This window comes from Benincasa hispida, unplaced genomic scaffold, assembly GCF_027475165.1.
Source record: "Benincasa hispida cultivar pf3 unplaced genomic scaffold, pf3_genome.v1.1 HicScf354, whole genome shotgun sequence".
NCBI lineage: Eukaryota > Viridiplantae > Streptophyta > Magnoliopsida > Cucurbitales > Cucurbitaceae > Benincasa > Benincasa hispida.
The window spans coordinates 12,151-30,386 of NW_028326442.1; the positions used below are offsets into that span (position 1 = coordinate 12,151).

Sequence of the window (18,236 nt, forward strand, 5' to 3'; positions counted from 1 at the left end):
AGGTCTTAAACTTCTTTGTCAAAGTAAAGATGCATTAACTTTTTAGTCATATTGCTAATGTGAGTTTCTTGCCTTAATGTGATAAAATTAGTCTAAATTTTCGTAAAACTTTTAATGTTATCAAATTGGACTTTGAACTTGAATAAGTATGGTATTTTCTACTATTTGTTAGGCTTTGATTACATTCACTACAAAACTCAACTAATAAAAATATCATCAAACCAATTTCAAACAAAAATAAGCCCTAAAAAACAAATACATAGAATCAAGTCATAACAAATTCAATATACAAAATTGGTAAATATGGAAAATAAGTCCTTCTAAACTCACCCATTTCAACAAAAGTAGTAGTCCATCAAATTTGATTGTTTTTTAATGACAATTCTTCCAATAAAAGTCGATTAAAAATAAAAGAGTGCAACATTTATACAAATTTACGAATTAATTAGAAGAAATGCAAAAATGAAGCTAAAAATTGACTTTGGAAAAATTTAGAAAATTGTTTTTTAAAACAAATTTATAAACAAACCATAGTCAAAGATTCAAAATTTAGAAACTGAAAAGGTGACTTTTTAATATTAAGTTTAAATATATGAAATTGGATTAGAATTATTTTTTCAAACTTGGAAATGCACTTTTCTTTAGAAGAAAACAAAACAAATAAAAAAAAAATGAAAAAAAACAACTTAAGTCATGAATCACATACGGCCCTTTTCTTTTCTTTTCTTTTCAATTTTTTTTTTTTTTTTTTTTTTTTTTTTTTTTTTTTTTTTCAGATGGAGAAATAAAGATTTTGATTTTGGAATAAGAAATGAAAAAAAAATGGTTTTTGAAATGGAAAATGTTTTGTTGTTGTGTATTTAGGAGTACAGAGCTTTACCCTAAACTTCGTATTCTCTCATCTTCTACATAAACAAACCTCTTCTTCTCTTCTCTTCCTCAAACCCCATTCTCTGTTCTTCCATTCCTTTTCTTTCACTCTCTCTTTTTAACTCATTTCTTAAGAAACATCAAATGCTGTTTTTATTTGTTTGATATTTCTTCTTCATATTTTGCAACATCCTTCAATGGCGGATAGTTTTTACTGTACAGAGAATGCCAATATTTGTTTTGATGATCAATTTGATTGTAATGCTACAAATAATGTGTTTGAACAATGCTCAATTTCTCTGCCCCACCGAAGAACCCGTGACCAGTATGTTGAAACTTTTCTGGGCTCTGCCTTAGAGAGTGAAGAGAGAGTTAGAAGAATGGTAGAGAAAGAGATTGAGCATTTGCCAACTCATGATTATCTTAAGAGAATGCTCTCTGGGGATTTGGATTTCAAGTTCAGAAAAGAGGCTGTTGATTGGATTTGGAAGGTTGGTTTTTTTCTTTTCAATCTTTTTTTGGTTACCTTTATCTCTTTGATTCATTTCTATGACGGGCTTTGATTTTTCTAAGGTCTTTTCCATCAATGGAAGTTTGAGTTCTTATCAAAAACAGGAATTTGGTCTCCCAATGCTTCATTTTTTCTTCTTTTTGTTTGGTTTGATTATTCATAATGATGGGGTCTGTTCTTTTTTTTTTTTTTTTTTTTTTTTTTTTGCTTTTCTTTTCCCAATTTCAACAGTTTATGGTCCCTCAGTACTTGTAATTCCTGGCAATCTTAGTTAGTTCATTATTTGATTCATGAACAGGCTCATGCCCATTACAGCTTTGGACCTCTGAGTCTTTGTTTATCTATGAACTACTTGGATCGTTTCCTCTCAGTGTATCATTTGCCTGTAAGTTCCAGAAATCAAACAAGATTTTTCTTTTTTTCTCTTTCTATATTTCTTGTCATGTTATGAAAATTTTTCTCATAATGTTTTATTATTTAGATGGATAAAAGCTGGACTGTGCAGCTTCTGTCAGTAGCTTGTATGTCTCTAGCAGCAAAAATGGAGGAGACAGAAGTTCCTCTTCCCATAGATTTACAGGTCAAATGAATTTGAATATTATTTTTATTATTTTCAATTTTTTTTTTCCTGTTTTGTTGATGGATTTCAATTTTGAACTACAGGTTGAGGAACCTAAGTTTGTGTTTGAAGCAAAAACTATACAAAGAATGGAGCTTTTAGTTCTAAGCAGGTTGAAATGGAAGATGCAAGCCATAACTCCATTTTCTTTCATTGATTATTTCCTCAGTAAGATCACTGTTGAGCAGCATATACCAAGCCTGTTTTTCTCTAAATCTTCACAACTCATTCTGAGCACAATTAAAGGTGTTTTAAAGCTTTTTCTTTCCATTTACTGACTGAAAAAATCAGTAGCATTCCCCCAGAAATTAATGTGTTTGATACAGTTTTGTGGGTGTGAAAAATTAAATGCATGCAGGCATTGACTTCTTGGAATTCAAGCCCTCTGAAATTGCTTTAGCTGTGGCAATTTCCATTTCAGGAGAATTTCAAGCACCGGATATGAATAAAGCAATCCTTTCTTTTCCATATATGGAGAAAGTAATACAAAAAGAACTTTGCTTTAACTCTTTAAAAAAACACATTTTTGCTAATTGGGTTACTTTATTTTAAACATTTGCTTTATGGGTTTGTTTTGCAGGAAAGAGTGATGAAGTGTATTGAATTGATTAGAGATTTGTCATTGATTAATAATGTGTATGGAAATGAATTGGATGGTAATGTTGTTGGTGGTTCAGTTCCTCAGAGCCCAGTTGGGGTTTTGGATGCAGCTTGTTTGAGTTACAAAACAGAGGAACTATTAACTGCAGGCTCATGTGGTAATTCTTCTTCTCATGACAGTGCAGACAGCAAAAGGAGGAGACAAGATAGACCATCATCAAATGATGATTCAAGTCCATCCAGTCCTGTCAAATGAAAGAAAACACACAAAAAAGAGAGAGAGAAAAAAAGAGGGTGAATAAAATTTAGGTAAGTGTCATCAGTTAGAGTGTTACTTAAAATGAAAATTTCCACAACATATCATATTCAAAACTTTGAGATAGATAGAAAAACACAGCAAAAAAGCAGGAAACTGTTGCTTCAATTCCTAAAATTCACTTTTGTAAACAGAATTTTACTGTAAAAGAAGCAGAGGAAGAAGAATATGCATAAGAAAGAGAGGAGATGTTTGCTGTGGTGTGTGTGATTTTGCAGTGAGTTTTTTTTTTTTTTTTTTTTTTGGATTTATTTTCCTTAGGGATTTAAATAATTGAGTTATTGTGTGGAGGGGGGGTGGTTTGTTTTTGGGGATTGAGAAAAGGGGGCCCCACTTGGTCAAACCCCCTCTGTGTTTTTGAGTGTATGACCAGTCAACATCTGGAATGTATTGCTCTGTAAAACCAACTCTCTATCTGTATGTATATAATGATTATTCAAAAACAAAGAAAAAAAAAAATGCATTGGAAGTATTGCAAATTTTGCACTGATTTTGATTTTTCCTTTCAACTGCACAAAAACAGAGGAGAGGTTTCAGGTCTTCAGCTGGCATTGCCATTTATGAAAGGGAAGCCATGAATTTCTTTCTTTTAAGGACTTTTAATTGAAGAAATAGTGTATTGTGGGAGGCAGGGTTTGGGTTGCCATGGTTGTCACTGACAAGTATCCACTTAAAAACATTGGCTTTGCAACAGACATTAAAGAACAATAAAGTTTCCTTAAACGACAGCTAAGCATGGTCAAGTCTCAAATGTTGTAAGTATCCACTTGAATTCACTCGTCCTTTCGAATATTTCTGTTTCTATCAAATTATTCAAATTCCATCTCTTAATTTACATTTACCATAATACCAGGTTCAATTCAATCGCATTTTTATTATATATACCTATATTATGTTTTTCTTTCCAAGGGTTTTAACAGCAATTTCATCTGAAAATGTTCAAAGAAATGATACCTTGTAAATCGTACGTTTTAGTCATAAATAATTTAAGAATGAAGAAAATGGTGATGAGTTTCTTGTAATTGAGATAAAAAGAGAGTTTTGTGAAAATGTAGAGTAGCATTAAGTTTAGAATATATTGATGAATGGGAAGTGCTTTAGTTTAATGTTATGATTAATAAATAATTTCAGAAAAGAATGAAGATATATTATAATTCTATATTATATATTCTGAATATGGGCGCCATTGTGGTACTAATTAGGAAGAGTTTAGGAAGTAAATAAAGTGGTGGGAGGTTTGTTTGCAGATTTAATGAAGGATTCCTTTTTGCCCCATAAAGTTGAAAGGAAAGGTCATCTCGTACTTCATGGAATTAATTTAGTTGTCCCATTGTCACGTGATAATGCAGGAGGTCCAACCTTAATTTGACCACCATATTCTAAATTTATAACTATTTACATTAAATAAAAGCTTATAAATTTTATTTTTTAAAATAAAAAACCTAAAGCAAGTAAAGGACATACGGATCTATTTCTGACTAGGAGGTTGGCGATTCAAATCCTCACACCTCTAGTGTACAAAGAAAAAGAAGAAAAAAAAAATCCTTCCTATAACGTGCGACAACATCTATGAAGCTCAACTAACATACTACTTCGGTAATTTTCAAAATGATTCTAAGAACATGTTTGAGATTCGTTTGAAAAGTGTTAAAATCAATTTCTATTGGCTCATTCAAAATGTGTTTGACACGTGTTTTTAGTTATTTTAAATCAATTTAGTGTTTGATTCTACAATTTTAAATATGATTTTGAACTACTCATAATAACATGAATAATTTTAACTATTTCAGTATCTCAATCCAAACATGTTAATAAATTCAATCAATTTGTTTGATTAAAAGATGAATAGTATATAATTTTAAGATTGTTAACATCCCTATCAAATGAGGTTAGATGGGATAAATGAAGTCAATTGAACTCTAGGTTAGTGAATAAGATATTTATTACCATCTAAAAAGTTGCCAGTTTCACATTCATGACCTAGCAATTTTTTATGTGAGTTAGTGCATACTTTGAAAAGGTTCAATGTACGACAAGTAGTTTTGTTTCAAATTGTCCCGATTAAAAATACTTTAAAGTTAGGTGTGATAACTCTAGTTAACTTATCCTTTTTTGTATTATCTAGTTTGAAAAGTAGTACAAAAACTTCGAGAGAGAGAGTACTCTGGTAAATGGAGATCTAGGGAGAGAACTTTGTGTGATTGTAATAAATTTGTAAATAATGGATTTCTTTTTTATGGACTATGGTCGTTTTTCATAGTAGTGGGAGGTATTGTAGGAATATGTGTGTAGTGATGAGAGAAGCATGAAGGGATAGTGAATTAAGGATATATTAAAACAGAAAAGGCAGAAGAGACGAAACCACGGTTTAAGCAGTTATTTTGATATAAATAGACCAAAACAAAAGTTATATTATATGATGCATTAATTAATGAGTATATGGTCCATATAATGTGAATGGTAGCAACTGCAAAACCTGGCCTTAACTTGCTGGAGATTCCAGTGTGTGTCAAAATTAATTAACAAAAAACCAATTCCCTTCTCTCTTTTTTTTAATTTTATTTAAACTCTCCCTTTATTTCTTTGCATGAACAAATTCTTTCTTTTTAGTTTATTAAAATGCTCGCTTGGCACTTGCACAGCACGTGACAGAGTCCCATAAGGCATAAAATAATACGTATATGGTATGAACCAGCTTTTTAGAAAGACAAACAGAGAGCGGGGTTTGAACTTTGAATATGGTTATGGTTTAAAACTGAATCTTTTTGCTTTTTGTTTTTTGTTTTAGCCAAAATTAAAAATCATGATTCCTTCTGATCTTAGTTTTAGTACTTAGTAGTTGGCCCTCAAACCTCACCCACAAAGCAGGAATATATTACTCCTTGAAATTCAAAAACCCACTAAATTAACTTATTTTCCCATTCTAATTATTCTCTATCTCTATTCTGCACATGCTCAGATGGATATCAGAATTGAATTTATTTTATCATTTTCCTTTATTAATCTCATTCCCTCCATTTACTAACTTAGTGTCTACTTTCAATGTTGTTTCAAGGTTGCTGAGTTTTTAACCTCACAAAAATGTCAATTGGAGTAAAACTCAGTACATAAATTGGATGCTTACAATCTGGTTGATATTCTATTCTTAAAAACACTTTTAGTCCCTAAATTATGTTTATAAAATTAATAATTTAGTCTTTTAAATTTTAATTAATAATGATTTAGTTGTCATACACTTCTAGATTTTCAAATTTATAAATATTTAATTCTTATAGTTTGAAATTTGTATCAATTTAATCTCTCGTCAAATTTAAGAGTCAATTTTTATTATGTAGCGCCTTAGTTTATATATATATATATATATATTGATGAGTTTATTGACACGCTTGTGTAAGAAATTTCATAAAACTTTAATAATATATTTTTTTACAATAAAAACAAAATCATTACTATTCACACGAGGTTTCCAAAGAAACTTAATTCATGGAATTTGAATTTTATATTTGTATCGATTTCAATATAGCAAATACAATCTCTAATACAATAATTTTTTGATGTGTTCAAAATAAACTTTATATTTAAACTGGTTGATTCTCTTGGATGATCGGCCTTTGGGTTTGTTGACCTTCTTAGATGATCGACTTTTGGGCTTGTTGATCGTCTTGGAGGATTAAAGTTTGCACGAGGCTTGCGGAGAAACTTATTTCATGGAGTTGAACTTGAGTTGGTGTTGATGTTGATGTTGATTTGATGCGACATGGTTCGGTATCTAGTACTTCATCCTCTGATTTTCTCTCATTCGAATGTGTATGCTTGATTTGAGAAGTGAAACGCGTGATGTTTTTAGGGTTGAAGTCTTTGAAGAATGTTTGTATCTCCGAAAGACTTCAGTCTTCGATTGTGATTAGCTTCAGAAGTCTGGGAGAATTCTCTTTGGGCTTCTGGAATATAGAATTGCTGACCCCTCCAAATGAGGAGAGCTTCTCTATTTATAGAGTTCACAGGTGGGCTTGAGCTTGACCTTTAGGTTTGAGGGGATTGAATCTTCAGCTTATAGGTTGTGAAGATATGGTCAGTTTGTTGAAATCTTCTAATCTTTAAAGCTTCAAATAGTTCAGATCTGCAGTTCTTCTGAATTTGAGAACTTTAGTCTTCGAAACTTGAGAAGCTTCAGTCTTCATCACTTAAAAGCTTAAGATCGTTGGTGTTCAAGAATTAGGAGCTTCAATATTTGGATCTTGAGAGCTTAAGCCTTGGATCTTGGGAGCTTAAATATTCAGAGTTTTAATATGACTTCTGATCTTCAGAGTTTTGGAGGAGTTACATTCTTTAGATCCTCGAGCTTCAGAACTTCTGAAGACTTCAGATCCTCGTAGCTTCAGAACTTCAAATCTTCAGAGAGCTTTGGCCTTCAATTCTTCCAACCTCCCCTAAATGAAGAGGTAAGGCTTCTATTTAGAGAGATTTCTCGTGGGCTTTACATGGACTTGGCCCAATTGCTTTATTGAGTCCAAATTGGGCTTGGGCTTAATCTTTAATTTGACTTGAAATTTTACCATGGACTTGAATTGAGTTGGGCCCGAGGGACTTTAATTACTCAACCCGATCCAACTTATAATTTTTTCAATAGGCTCGAGCTTTCGTTGATGATGTGGCAACTTGTGATTCGTCGAAATTTCTCATTCAACCATTACAAATCCTAAAGTACATAGACTATCTTACATATTAAACTTTAAAGAGTAAATTATTATAATTTTTTTTAAAAAAATATAGACTAAATCACCAACTAAGTCATAATCGTATAGAGTTTAAATACTAAATTATTTATTTTTATGAAAATTCTGGGACTAAAATGTTTTCTAAATAATAAAATAAACTAGGATTTATACGGTTTACCTGAAGTTTAAATGAGCTATGTTGTATTTTATTGCTGATGCATGATTGGGCTTCTTCTCTAGGTTCTCTGCCTAAAATCGGTCATTTTTGGCCCAGCCCAAAGATGTTATATATATATATATATATAATTTTTAAAATAATTGTTATTATTATCCCAAGTTCCATTTTAAAATGGATTTTAAATGGGTTCAAAATAGTCTTTTATCCTTTCAAATTCATCCAAAAGTTCATCCAATTCAACTTATCTTTCTCTAAAATTCAATTCATTGTAAAAGCTTGCTGGATATATTGTTTTTTTTTTTTTTTAGTTTCAGAAAATTTTATTATCCATAAATATTTTTAAATAATGTCTAGGCCAATTTCATAATCTCTTTTTTTTTTCTGTCAAGTTGGCTTTTTTTTTAATACAAAAATTATGAGATTAAGAAATTGAACTTTTGACTTCAAAGAAACGAATGCAGGTCAATTATGATAACCTAAGCTTCTCTAATGTCAGTTGTTAGGATGTCTTCTCCCCATATGTAGATGTTTGTATTAGTGTTACTTTACACAAATTAGGTCTAACAAAACAATGCTTTTCCAACAATTTATAATCTTTGGGCACCATAACCGATGGTTGTTTAGCTTGTCTCCTCCAATCCAACACTAATTGTTATTTCAAATTTCAAACTCAATGGTCAAACTACTATACTTCATCCTATTTAAGTTTTTCTCGAATGAACAATATCTAATTTGATTAAAAGATTTTTTTTTAAAGTTTTATACTTGAGTTCATTCTATTTAAATCTATATATTTTTAATAAATTTTAAATTTAGGTCAATTTATTTTCAATAAACTTTAAATATTATCTTTTAAATTTATTTTTAACAAATTTAGTTAAATAATAATAATTTATTTCATTAAAAAAAATACCAGATGAACATATATATAGCTTTACATTTTATAAAGGGCGGGAATATTGATAGAGACTAATTATTTTTTTAAGAAAAAATTAACAAATAAACTAACCATAGGGCGGATTAATTTTAAGATTGTTGAAAGTACATGAAACATAAGGAAAATAATAGTTTAACCTTGAAAAAAAAAAAGACAACTAATAGAGTTGTGCGCTATGGTTTTATTTGTTGTTTATTTTTGTCTTTGAAATCCAAAATTATCCCCCAACCATTATAAAGCGCCGGAAAGCCTGGAAATGGTGAGAGAGTTCACATCAAACACATCTGGAGAGGGTAGGCTATAAACTTGAAATGGATTTTGCTTTAAGGACAACCCAAAAACAACAGCCAAGCCTGAGGCCCTCCATGTAATCTCTTGCACGTAAAGCAGTTTTTCCTCCCCATGTCTTCTTTGATTTATATTATGATTATTATTATTATGTCCATACGTAAATGTAATGGAAAATTACAGCCAACTGCCGACACACACTTACAACTAAAATAACCTCCATAATCCAAACAAAAATATCACTAATTTCTCCAACTGTCCCACCACACACACACACACACACACACCAATTCCAATCACTTTTCAGCTCTTTAAAAAGACATGATCATCACTAACAGTAACAACGTCGATCGAAAGCCATATATTAAAGCCCTTCATTCTTCAACCCATGGACCAGCTCCACAATTGCTTCGACCCCAACATCCTAGGTTCCGTTCACTTTTTTCTTTCTTTTTCCCCCTCCTTTTCACTATCCTTTTTCTTTTGGGCGATATTTTATTTAATCACTTCAAAACACATGCTTCTTCTTCTTCTTCTTCTTCTTTTTAATTTCCGTTTTGTAATGATCATTCACCGATGATCCAGCTTGTAAGTTGATCAACTTTCTTTATTTCGTTTTTAAAATCACATTTTCTTTGGAATTTTTAGGGTTGGCTGATATGTCACTTTTGCCACCGAGTCCGTCTCCTCATAATACTCATGCAAAAGTGGTATGCAACATAACCCTTTTTTTTTTTTTTTTTACTTGTCTAATCTTTATTTGACTATTTTATTTTCTTAATTAACCAACTATAAAAATATTGGGTCTGCTAAATTCGAAATAAAACTTCAACCAAATATGCCTAGTTTTTGAGAGAGAAAAATACTTTCAATACATGTGACAATACAGTATTACGAATATACACATACATATACGTATATATATACCTTAATTACTATAACAATATTTAAGTTGGCTAGTACAAGCACATATATAAAGTTGGTAATGCAAATTAAGACATTATCAGCATTTTAGTACATTTCAAAATATAGTTAAAGCGAGACATTGCCAACATTACTATAATAATTTACATCCTCATTAATTTAAATTTTCATTTCACTAATTTTTCTTTAAAAGAAAAATATTAATAATGATCTTAATTTCAGGCAGGTTTGAAATAATTTTTTAAGTGCTGAAAATATACTTAATCTCATATATGTTTTGATGAGTACTTTGAATAATGATATTTTTTAATACATTCATTTGATGAAAAATGAGTAAAGAATTGAATTTTGAATAGGTAAGAGTGGAGAAGAAGGGTTTAGAGCATGCAATTTCAGAAGAAGAGATGAAGATCCGGCGAGAAATTGAGAATGAAATAGAGAGAGATTTGGAGGAAGAGATTAAAGGAGGGATATACCAACATGCCCTTCGCCTGAACCGCCTTTATCAGCACCGGAAAATTTCCGGTCATATTAAGCCGTTGAAAACCAAGAAAGACCTTTTGGAGGTAAATATCAGCATCAAAATGGATGGAGGGACAATGATGGAAATAAGAGAGACCAAAAAGGTGGCGCCACCGCCGGAAAGTCTCCGGCCGAGAACTTCCCGGTCCGACACCCTTGCTCCGGCAGTCCCGGAGATGAAAAGGTTGGATTGGGCGAAGTCTCTCCGGTCGAGTGCGGCGCCGCCGTTTGTCCGGAGAAATGTCAGATTTGATCGGAATAAAATGGCGGTGCCATAGATCTAATTATTTGTTTAAAAGTATATTTAATTTGTTAATTTGGATGTTGGGATGTAGCTGTGGTTTCATTTGTTGGTGGGGTGTGTTTTGTTTGTGTTAATAAAGCCGACATGTCGTTGCTTATTGGAAATAATCGAAACATTTTTGGATTTTTTAATTTCTTTTTCAAGGTTAATAGTAAAGTTTTATACAGCTAGGCTGATTTTGACATATTTAGTAGTAATCGAGTATTTGTATAAAATAGATGTTCATAATTACTCTTTATGCAACTTATTAATTCACTTGCATATATCCTTTCACCATCATTAATTATCATGCATGACGTTTTGGATATAATTCGTTAAGGTATTTGGGGTAAAAAATATTTTAAACTATAATAACCACCTCTTGTTACTATTGTGTAGTATCCAATTTGCTACAGTCAATACTATTTAAAACCTTTCATTTGCTACTGTTTTTATTATTTTACATTTATCAAGTTTTTATTATTTGTTATAGTATTTACTATGTTCTCTTCAAACTAAAATACTTTACACCTCAAACACATAGTATTGTATTCCAAACTAAAATTATCTACACCCCAAATACAAACTATTATAATCCAACTATAATAACTAACTCTTTGTCCCAAACATCCTCTTGCTATTTTAAAGGTTGATTATTCAGTCTATTTTTTCAATTGTCCATGGGCAACACTTTTACCATTTCATTGTAATGCTATGTGAATATGTTTCATAAATTAAACTTTTAAAAACGATATTTTTAAATAGGTTAAATTGTTATTTATCAAGTTTTATGGATTAATTATAAGTTTTTATCCCATCAAAAAGATTAAATTATGCTTTTAAAATTATAGGACTAAACTCTATTTTTTTTTCTAAATTATAAAGATCAAATTTATAATTTAACTTAGCTCTAAAAGTGGAGGAAGCCTACAAAATTTTATAGATAAATGAAGGATACGTAGTATAAGTTGAATTTTTTAAATTGATATTTATGATTTTGGCACTCTCTCATTATATTATTGATTTTATTATTCTTCTCTATCTAAAAAGTTCGAGATTCTCTCTGATTGAAATTTGCAAGTCTCTTTATAGGCTATATGAACAAAAGAAGCTCTACAAGAAAGCTACAAAGATAAATTGGGACTTCAGCTCATTGAGGACTAAAATTGTGGATATGTCTAAGACTCAAGAGAACTATCCTATCTCAAGATTAGGGTACATTATCTTATCAGATAAAATTATTATTTTTTTTTTTTAAAAAAAAAAAAAAAATCATGTGAGTTTATCATAAAAATGGACAATATAATATTATTATGAAATATATAAATGTATTATAGATGTGTTTGTTGTTTATAAATTATAACAAAATACAATAAAATTTTATTATCTCTTGACTTGTTCAACGATTTGTATGTTGTTCCATCTAATTTCAAAAGAGTTATCATGTGAAAGGTTTAAAAAGATTATTCGAGCTTTTAAATTGAATAAATTTCTTTGCGTAATTGAAAAGTTACATGTGTATATAAGATTCATAAAAGAAGAAGAAAATAATAATAATAATAAAGAAAGAAAGAGAAATAATGATTGGGCCTACTGCCGACATCCAGAAGAAAAAGCCCAAATTGAAGCAGTAGGCCCATTTCCATGAAAACTATTGGAATTTGGAACATAAATCTTATAGCCCTGTCCCACCCCCATTACCTGGTACACGTACACCCCACTTTTGATTTGACAAGAAAAAATATTATTATTATAAATCATAATTATAAGATAAAAAAAAGAAATTGAAATGAAACCCCAGGTTGCCAGAAGTCAGGCAATCTAATAAAATGGGCCAGGCAAAGATTCACCCAATGGTTGGGCCACTGACACGTCTTAATCAATCCACCTTAAAAGAAGAATCCACCGTCCCTTAATAATCTTAATCCCCGATTACTCATTTTCACTTTTCACACTAAATCTCTCATGTTCCTATACAATTAAATTTTGCACTCCCTTATAGCTTAGGAACAAATTCATAAAAGTTTCGTCTGAATTCAAAGTAGAGAATAATCTACGTATCCTCGTTCCTTTTATTTCACCTAAGAATTCTCTAGTTTGGGAGTTTGTTGAAAGATAGTCAAAATTAGTATTTTCAGCATATTTTTATTTTTCTTCTATGTGGTCCTTATTATTTTTCTTTCCCGTTAATATGATTCCAAATTATCAACAACTTTTTGTTTGAGTTAATGTACAATATTATTCATCGTGGAATACAAAAGCTTATCCGGCTTATTTCCCATCATTTTCTTTACTATATTATAAAATTCTTAAAAATAATTCCATTTCAACAAAAACCTATTATGATATATATTATCTAGAATGATTTGAGTAAAAAAAACATATTGAAAAGAATCGTGTTAGTATATAGATACAATTGTTATCCTCCAAACGCGATTTGAAACAAGCAAGTTGCAAAGGCATGATAAACATATTGGAGCTAAAGGTATGAAGAGCCAAATCATGTAGACATCAAACATAAAAACTCCTCCATAGGATATATTTGTCACAATGGTTGTTGATTTCAAATCATGTAGACATGAAACAAACATTATAGATTTTCAACATTTGAGGTATGAAGAGCCATGTGTCCTTTAAATAAAAGACAAAAAGGAAAAAGGACATAGATGAAGATGGATGACAAAGCAATTTGGCATATCGTATATTTTTGGAACCTCCTTTAGCACATTGTCGGAGGTAAATAGAGAAGACCTCACCCATGTCATTCATTTTACCGTTGTGGTTGTTCATTAAAATAAAATTCACATTTAGAATAACTGAAACCTTGCTTTTGAATCTCTCTCTTTCTCCAATTAACACAATTGCAATATGTATGAATATAGTTAATAAAAAGATATAGAATAGATTTGATTTGACTTAGTTGGCATTTAGTTAATGAATAAAGAAAACGTGTCGTGTCTTTACATGGAACTCATCTTCATTCATGTTATCTGGTCTCTTCTTTGTGGAATATGATGGAAAGGATGTTGGGCTGGTTCAAAAACTTCAGCAATATAAGAGATCTGTACGAAGGTATCAACCATCTAAAGGGTACCAACACCAAAGATATCATCATATATAACACCACCACTGTAATCCTCTGGACTCTATGAAACGAAAGAAACAAACGAACCTTCCAAGATCAAAGCAAGAATAGTATGCAACTATGGGAGGATGTATACTCTTTGGTAGGCTGCTGGTCTTATAGAAATAAACTTTTCAAGGATTACAGCCCTTCTGTGATTGCCATGAATCTTCATGCTTTTTGTAATTCTTAATATCTTTGCTTATATTTTATATGGTCTGGGGTTTACCTCTAGTCCTACAACTTTTGTAACTTCTCCATTGTGCTTAATGAAAATTCATTAGGAGACAATGAGAGTGCTAAGAAAGTGTCCACCTAGTGAAGATGTTCTAGTACACCCCAATCCACATATCCTTTTCCAAAAAAGAAAATGAATCCAATTATATCAATGAACTTTGGATAGTTTTAGGGTCACTCTTGATGTTTAAATTTGGTTTTAAAACAATCTTTGAAAGCTTGTGGCGTTAAATTTATGGACGAAAGAGTAGGTATCGTCTGTTTATATTAATAAATCTAAACAAATATGAATAATGTAAATTTAGGGGTTAAGATCAGGAAAATAAACAAATAATAACAATAATAATAATACTAGATATGTAGAGTTCGAAAGAAGGAAGACAACAATACTATTTATAGATATCGTGTAATTATTTATTTTCTTTTGTGTGTAGTTATATTTGTTCAAATAAGCAAACACAAACATTTTCGTTAAAAGTGTTAAATTCATTGATGGTTGAATTTTGTCCCTAAGAAAAATGTTTTGTTTTATTTTTCTTGATACTATTTCACCAATCGATCACACAGGTGTTCTAACGTATTCATATATGATTTTTTACAAAGTGGTGATGAAAGGTATAACTTGTGCAACTCTTTCTATTTTTCAATTCGATCCGATCCATTTGTTCATCGAGCTATTTATTCAATCAAATTTTTTTTTTAAATACCTCTAACAGAGGGACAAATAGTCAATTTTGAAAGAACTTATTGTCAACCTCTTTAAAATATGAATTTATATGATTAGAAAAGGAAGAACTTGCATTAGTATCTCAAAGTTTTTAAAAACTAAATTCAGTGTATGTTTGAGAGTGATTTTGAAATAATTAAACCTTGAAAACATGCTTTTAGTCATTCAAATATCAATTTTAATGATTTGAAAAAATTGCATTTGAATTATATATTAAAATTGTATTTGTGTGATGAAAGGCAAGTTTCGAAGTGAGTTTGAATATGATAGAAGTTTTTTTAATTATTTCAAAAATCAAACTCTCATAACATACAATGAATTTAAGTTTTTATAAACTTTGAGATTCTATTGCAAGTTCTTTCCTTTTCTAATCCTATAAATTCATATTTTAAAGAGGTTGACAGTAAGTTCTCTTTCAAACTCTAACCATAGAGGCGCTGTTAGAGTATTTAAAAAATATGTTTTGAAGAAATAGCTCGACGAACGAATGGATCGGATCGAATTGGATAATGGAAAGATTTGTACAAGTTATACCTTTCGTCACCACTTTGTGGAAAATCGTTAGGTATGAATATGTTAGATACCTGTGACTCGATTGGTGAAATAGTATCCAATAAAAAAATAAAACAAAACATTTTTCTTAGGGACAAAATTCAACCATCAATGAATTTACACTTTTAACGAAAATGTTTGTGTTTGCTTATTTGAACAAAAATATAACTACACACAAAAGAAAATAAATAATTACACGATATCTATAAATAGTATTGTTGTCTTCCTTCTTTCGAACTCCTACATATCTAGTATTATTATTATTGTTATTATTTGTTTATTTTCCTGATCTTAACCCCTAAATTTACATTATTCATATTTGTTTAGATTTTATTAATATAAACAGACGATACCTACTCCTTTCGTCCATAAATTTAACGCACAAGCTTTCAAAAGATTGTTTTAAAACCAAATTTAAAACATCAAGAGTGACCCTCAAAACTATCCAAAGTTCATTGATATAATTGGATTCATTTTCTTTTTGGAAAAGGATATGTGTGATTGGGGTGTACTAGAACTTCTTCACTAGGTGACACTTTCTTAGCACTCTCATTGTCTCCTAATGAATTTTCATTATAGCACAATGGAGAAGTTACAAAAGTTGTAGGACTAGAGGTAAACCCCAGACCATATAAAATATAAGCAAAGATATTAAGAATTACAAAAAGCATGAGAGATTCATGGCAATCACAGAAGGGCTGTAATCCTTGAAAAGTTTATTTCTATAAGACCAGCAGCCTACCAAAGAGTATACATCCTCCCATAGTTTGCATACTATTCTTGCTTTGATCTTGGAAGGTTCGTTTGTTTCTTTCGTTTTCATAGAGTCCAGAGGATTACAGTGGTGGTGTTATATATTATGAATATCTTGATATCTTTGGTGTTGGTACCCTTTAGATGGTTGATCCACCTTTGTACTTGGATCTCTTATATTGCTGAAGTTTTTGAACCAGCCAACATCCTTTCCATCATATTCCACAAAGAAGAGACCAGATAACATGAATGAAGATGAGTTCCATGTAAAGACACGACACGTTTTCTTTATTCATTAACTAAATGCCAACTAAGTCAAATCAAATCTATTCTATATCTTTTTATTAACTATATTCATACATATTGCAATTGTGTTAATTGGAGGAAGAGAGAGAGATTCAAAAGCAAGGTTTCAGTTATTCTAATGTGAATTTTATTTAATGAACAACCACAACGGTAAAATGAATGACATGGGTGAGGTCTTCTCTATTTACCTCCGACAATGTGCTAAAGGACGTTCCAAAAATATACGATATGCCAAATTGCTTTGTCATCCATCTTCATCTATGTCCTTTTTCCTTTTTGTCTTTTATTTAAAGGACACATGGCATCTTCATACCTCAAATGTTGAAAATCTATAATGTTTGTTTCATGTCTACATGATTTGAAAATCAAACAACCATTGTGACAAATATATCCTATGGAGGAGTTTTTATGTTTGATGTCTACATGATTTGGCTCTTTCATACCTTTAGCTCCAATATGTTTATCATGCCTTTGCAACTTGCTTGTTTCAAATCGCGTTTGGAGGATAACAATTGTATCTATATACTAACACGATTCTTTTCAATATGTTTATTTTTACTCAAATCATTCTAGATAATATATATCATAATAGGTTTTTGTTGAAATGAATTATTTTTAAGAATTTATATAATATAGTAAAGAAAATGATGGGAAATAAGCGGATAAGCTTTTGTATTCCACGATGAATAATATTGTACATTAACTCAAACAAAAAGTTGTTGATAATTTGGAATCATATTATCGGGAAAGAAAAATAATAAGGACCACATAGAAGAAAAATAAAAATGATGCTGAAAATACTAATTTTGACTATCTTTCAACAAACTCCCAAACTAGAGAATTCTTAGGTGAAATAAAAGGAACGAGGATACGTAGATTATTCTCTACTTTGAATTCAGACGAAACTTTTATGAATTTTGTTCCTAAGCTATAAGGGAGTGCAAAATTTTAATTGTATAGGAACATGAGAGATTAGTGTGAAAAGTGAAAATGAGTAATCGGGGATTAAGATTATTAAGGGACGGTGGATTCTTCTTTTAAGGTGGATTGATTAAGACGTGTCAGTGGCCAACCATTGGGTGAATCTTTGCCTGGCCCATTTTATTAGATTGCCTGACTTCTGGCAACCTGGGGTTTCATTTCAATTTCTTTTTTTTTATCTTATAATTATGATTTATTAAATAATATTTTTTCTTGTCAAATCAAAAGTGGGGTGTACGTGTACCAGGTAATGGGGGTGGGACAGGGCTATAAGATTTATGTTCCAAATTCCAATAGTTTTCATGGAAATGGGCCTACTGCTTCAATTTGGGCTTTTTCTTCTGGATGTCGGCAGTAGGCCAATCATTATTTCTCTTTTCTTTCTTTATTATTATTATTATTTTCTTTCTTCTTTTATGAATCTTATATACACATGTAACTTTTCAATTACGCAAAGAAATTTATTCAATTTAAAAGCTCGAATAATCTTTTTAAACCTTTCACATGATAACTCTTTTGAAATTAGATGGAACAACATACAAAAAAATCGTTGAACAAGTCAAGGATAATAAAAATTTTATTGTATTTGTTATAATTTTTAAAAACAAACACATCTATAATACATTTATATATTTCATAATAATATTATATTGTCCATTTTTATGATAAACCTCACATGATTTTTTTTTTTTTTTTAAAAAAAAAAAAATAATAATTTTATCTGATAAGATAATGTACCCTAATCTTGAGATAGGATAGTTCTCTTGTCTTAGACATCCACAATTTTAGT

The 18,236-nt window shown here is 30.4% G+C and overlaps 2 protein-coding genes across 2 annotated transcripts; both read left to right on the plus strand.

Moving 5' to 3' along the window:
- The first annotated feature begins 850 nt into the window (after positions 1–850).
- LOC150030281 (cyclin-D4-1-like) lies at positions 851–3,388 on the plus strand. The gene is made up of 6 exons (XM_090309865.1): positions 851–1,361; positions 1,680–1,766; positions 1,863–1,961; positions 2,045–2,246; positions 2,359–2,480; positions 2,581–3,388. The coding sequence occupies exons 1-6, from the start codon at positions 1,068–1,070 to the stop codon at positions 2,854–2,856; spliced, it is 1,080 nt and encodes a 359-aa protein (XP_090165991.1). The 5' UTR covers positions 851–1,067; the 3' UTR covers positions 2,857–3,388.
- Positions 3,389–9,225: 5,837 nt separating this feature from the next.
- On the plus strand, positions 9,226–10,952 carry LOC150030282 (uncharacterized). Its single transcript, XM_090309866.1, has 3 exons — positions 9,226–9,465; positions 9,686–9,747; positions 10,318–10,952. The coding sequence occupies exons 1-3, from the start codon at positions 9,426–9,428 to the stop codon at positions 10,759–10,761; spliced, it is 546 nt and encodes a 181-aa protein (XP_090165992.1). The 5' UTR covers positions 9,226–9,425; the 3' UTR covers positions 10,762–10,952.
- The last annotated feature ends 7,284 nt before the right edge of the window (positions 10,953–18,236 follow it).

What these genes read in the sequence shown, in the direction of transcription:
- LOC150030282 (XM_090309866.1), top strand. Translation starts at nt 9,426, where the DNA reads ATGGACCAGCTCCACAATTGCTTCGACCCCAACATCCTAG. An exon ending in CTTCGACCCCAACATCCTAG is followed by an intron (nt 9,466 to 9,685) that starts GTTCCGTTCACT and finishes TGGAATTTTTAG; the next exon opens with GGTTGGCTGATATGTCACTT. An exon ending in ATAATACTCATGCAAAAGTG is followed by an intron (nt 9,748 to 10,317) that starts GTATGCAACATA and finishes AATTTTGAATAG; the next exon opens with GTAAGAGTGGAGAAGAAGGG.
- LOC150030281 (XM_090309865.1), top strand. Translation starts at nt 1,068, where the DNA reads ATGGCGGATAGTTTTTACTGTACAGAGAATGCCAATATTTGTTTTGAT. An exon ending in CTGTTGATTGGATTTGGAAG is followed by an intron (nt 1,362 to 1,679) that starts GTTGGTTTTTTT and finishes ATTCATGAACAG; the next exon opens with GCTCATGCCCATTACAGCTT. An exon ending in CTTTTCCATATATGGAGAAA is followed by an intron (nt 2,481 to 2,580) that starts GTAATACAAAAA and finishes TTTGTTTTGCAG; the next exon opens with GAAAGAGTGATGAAGTGTAT.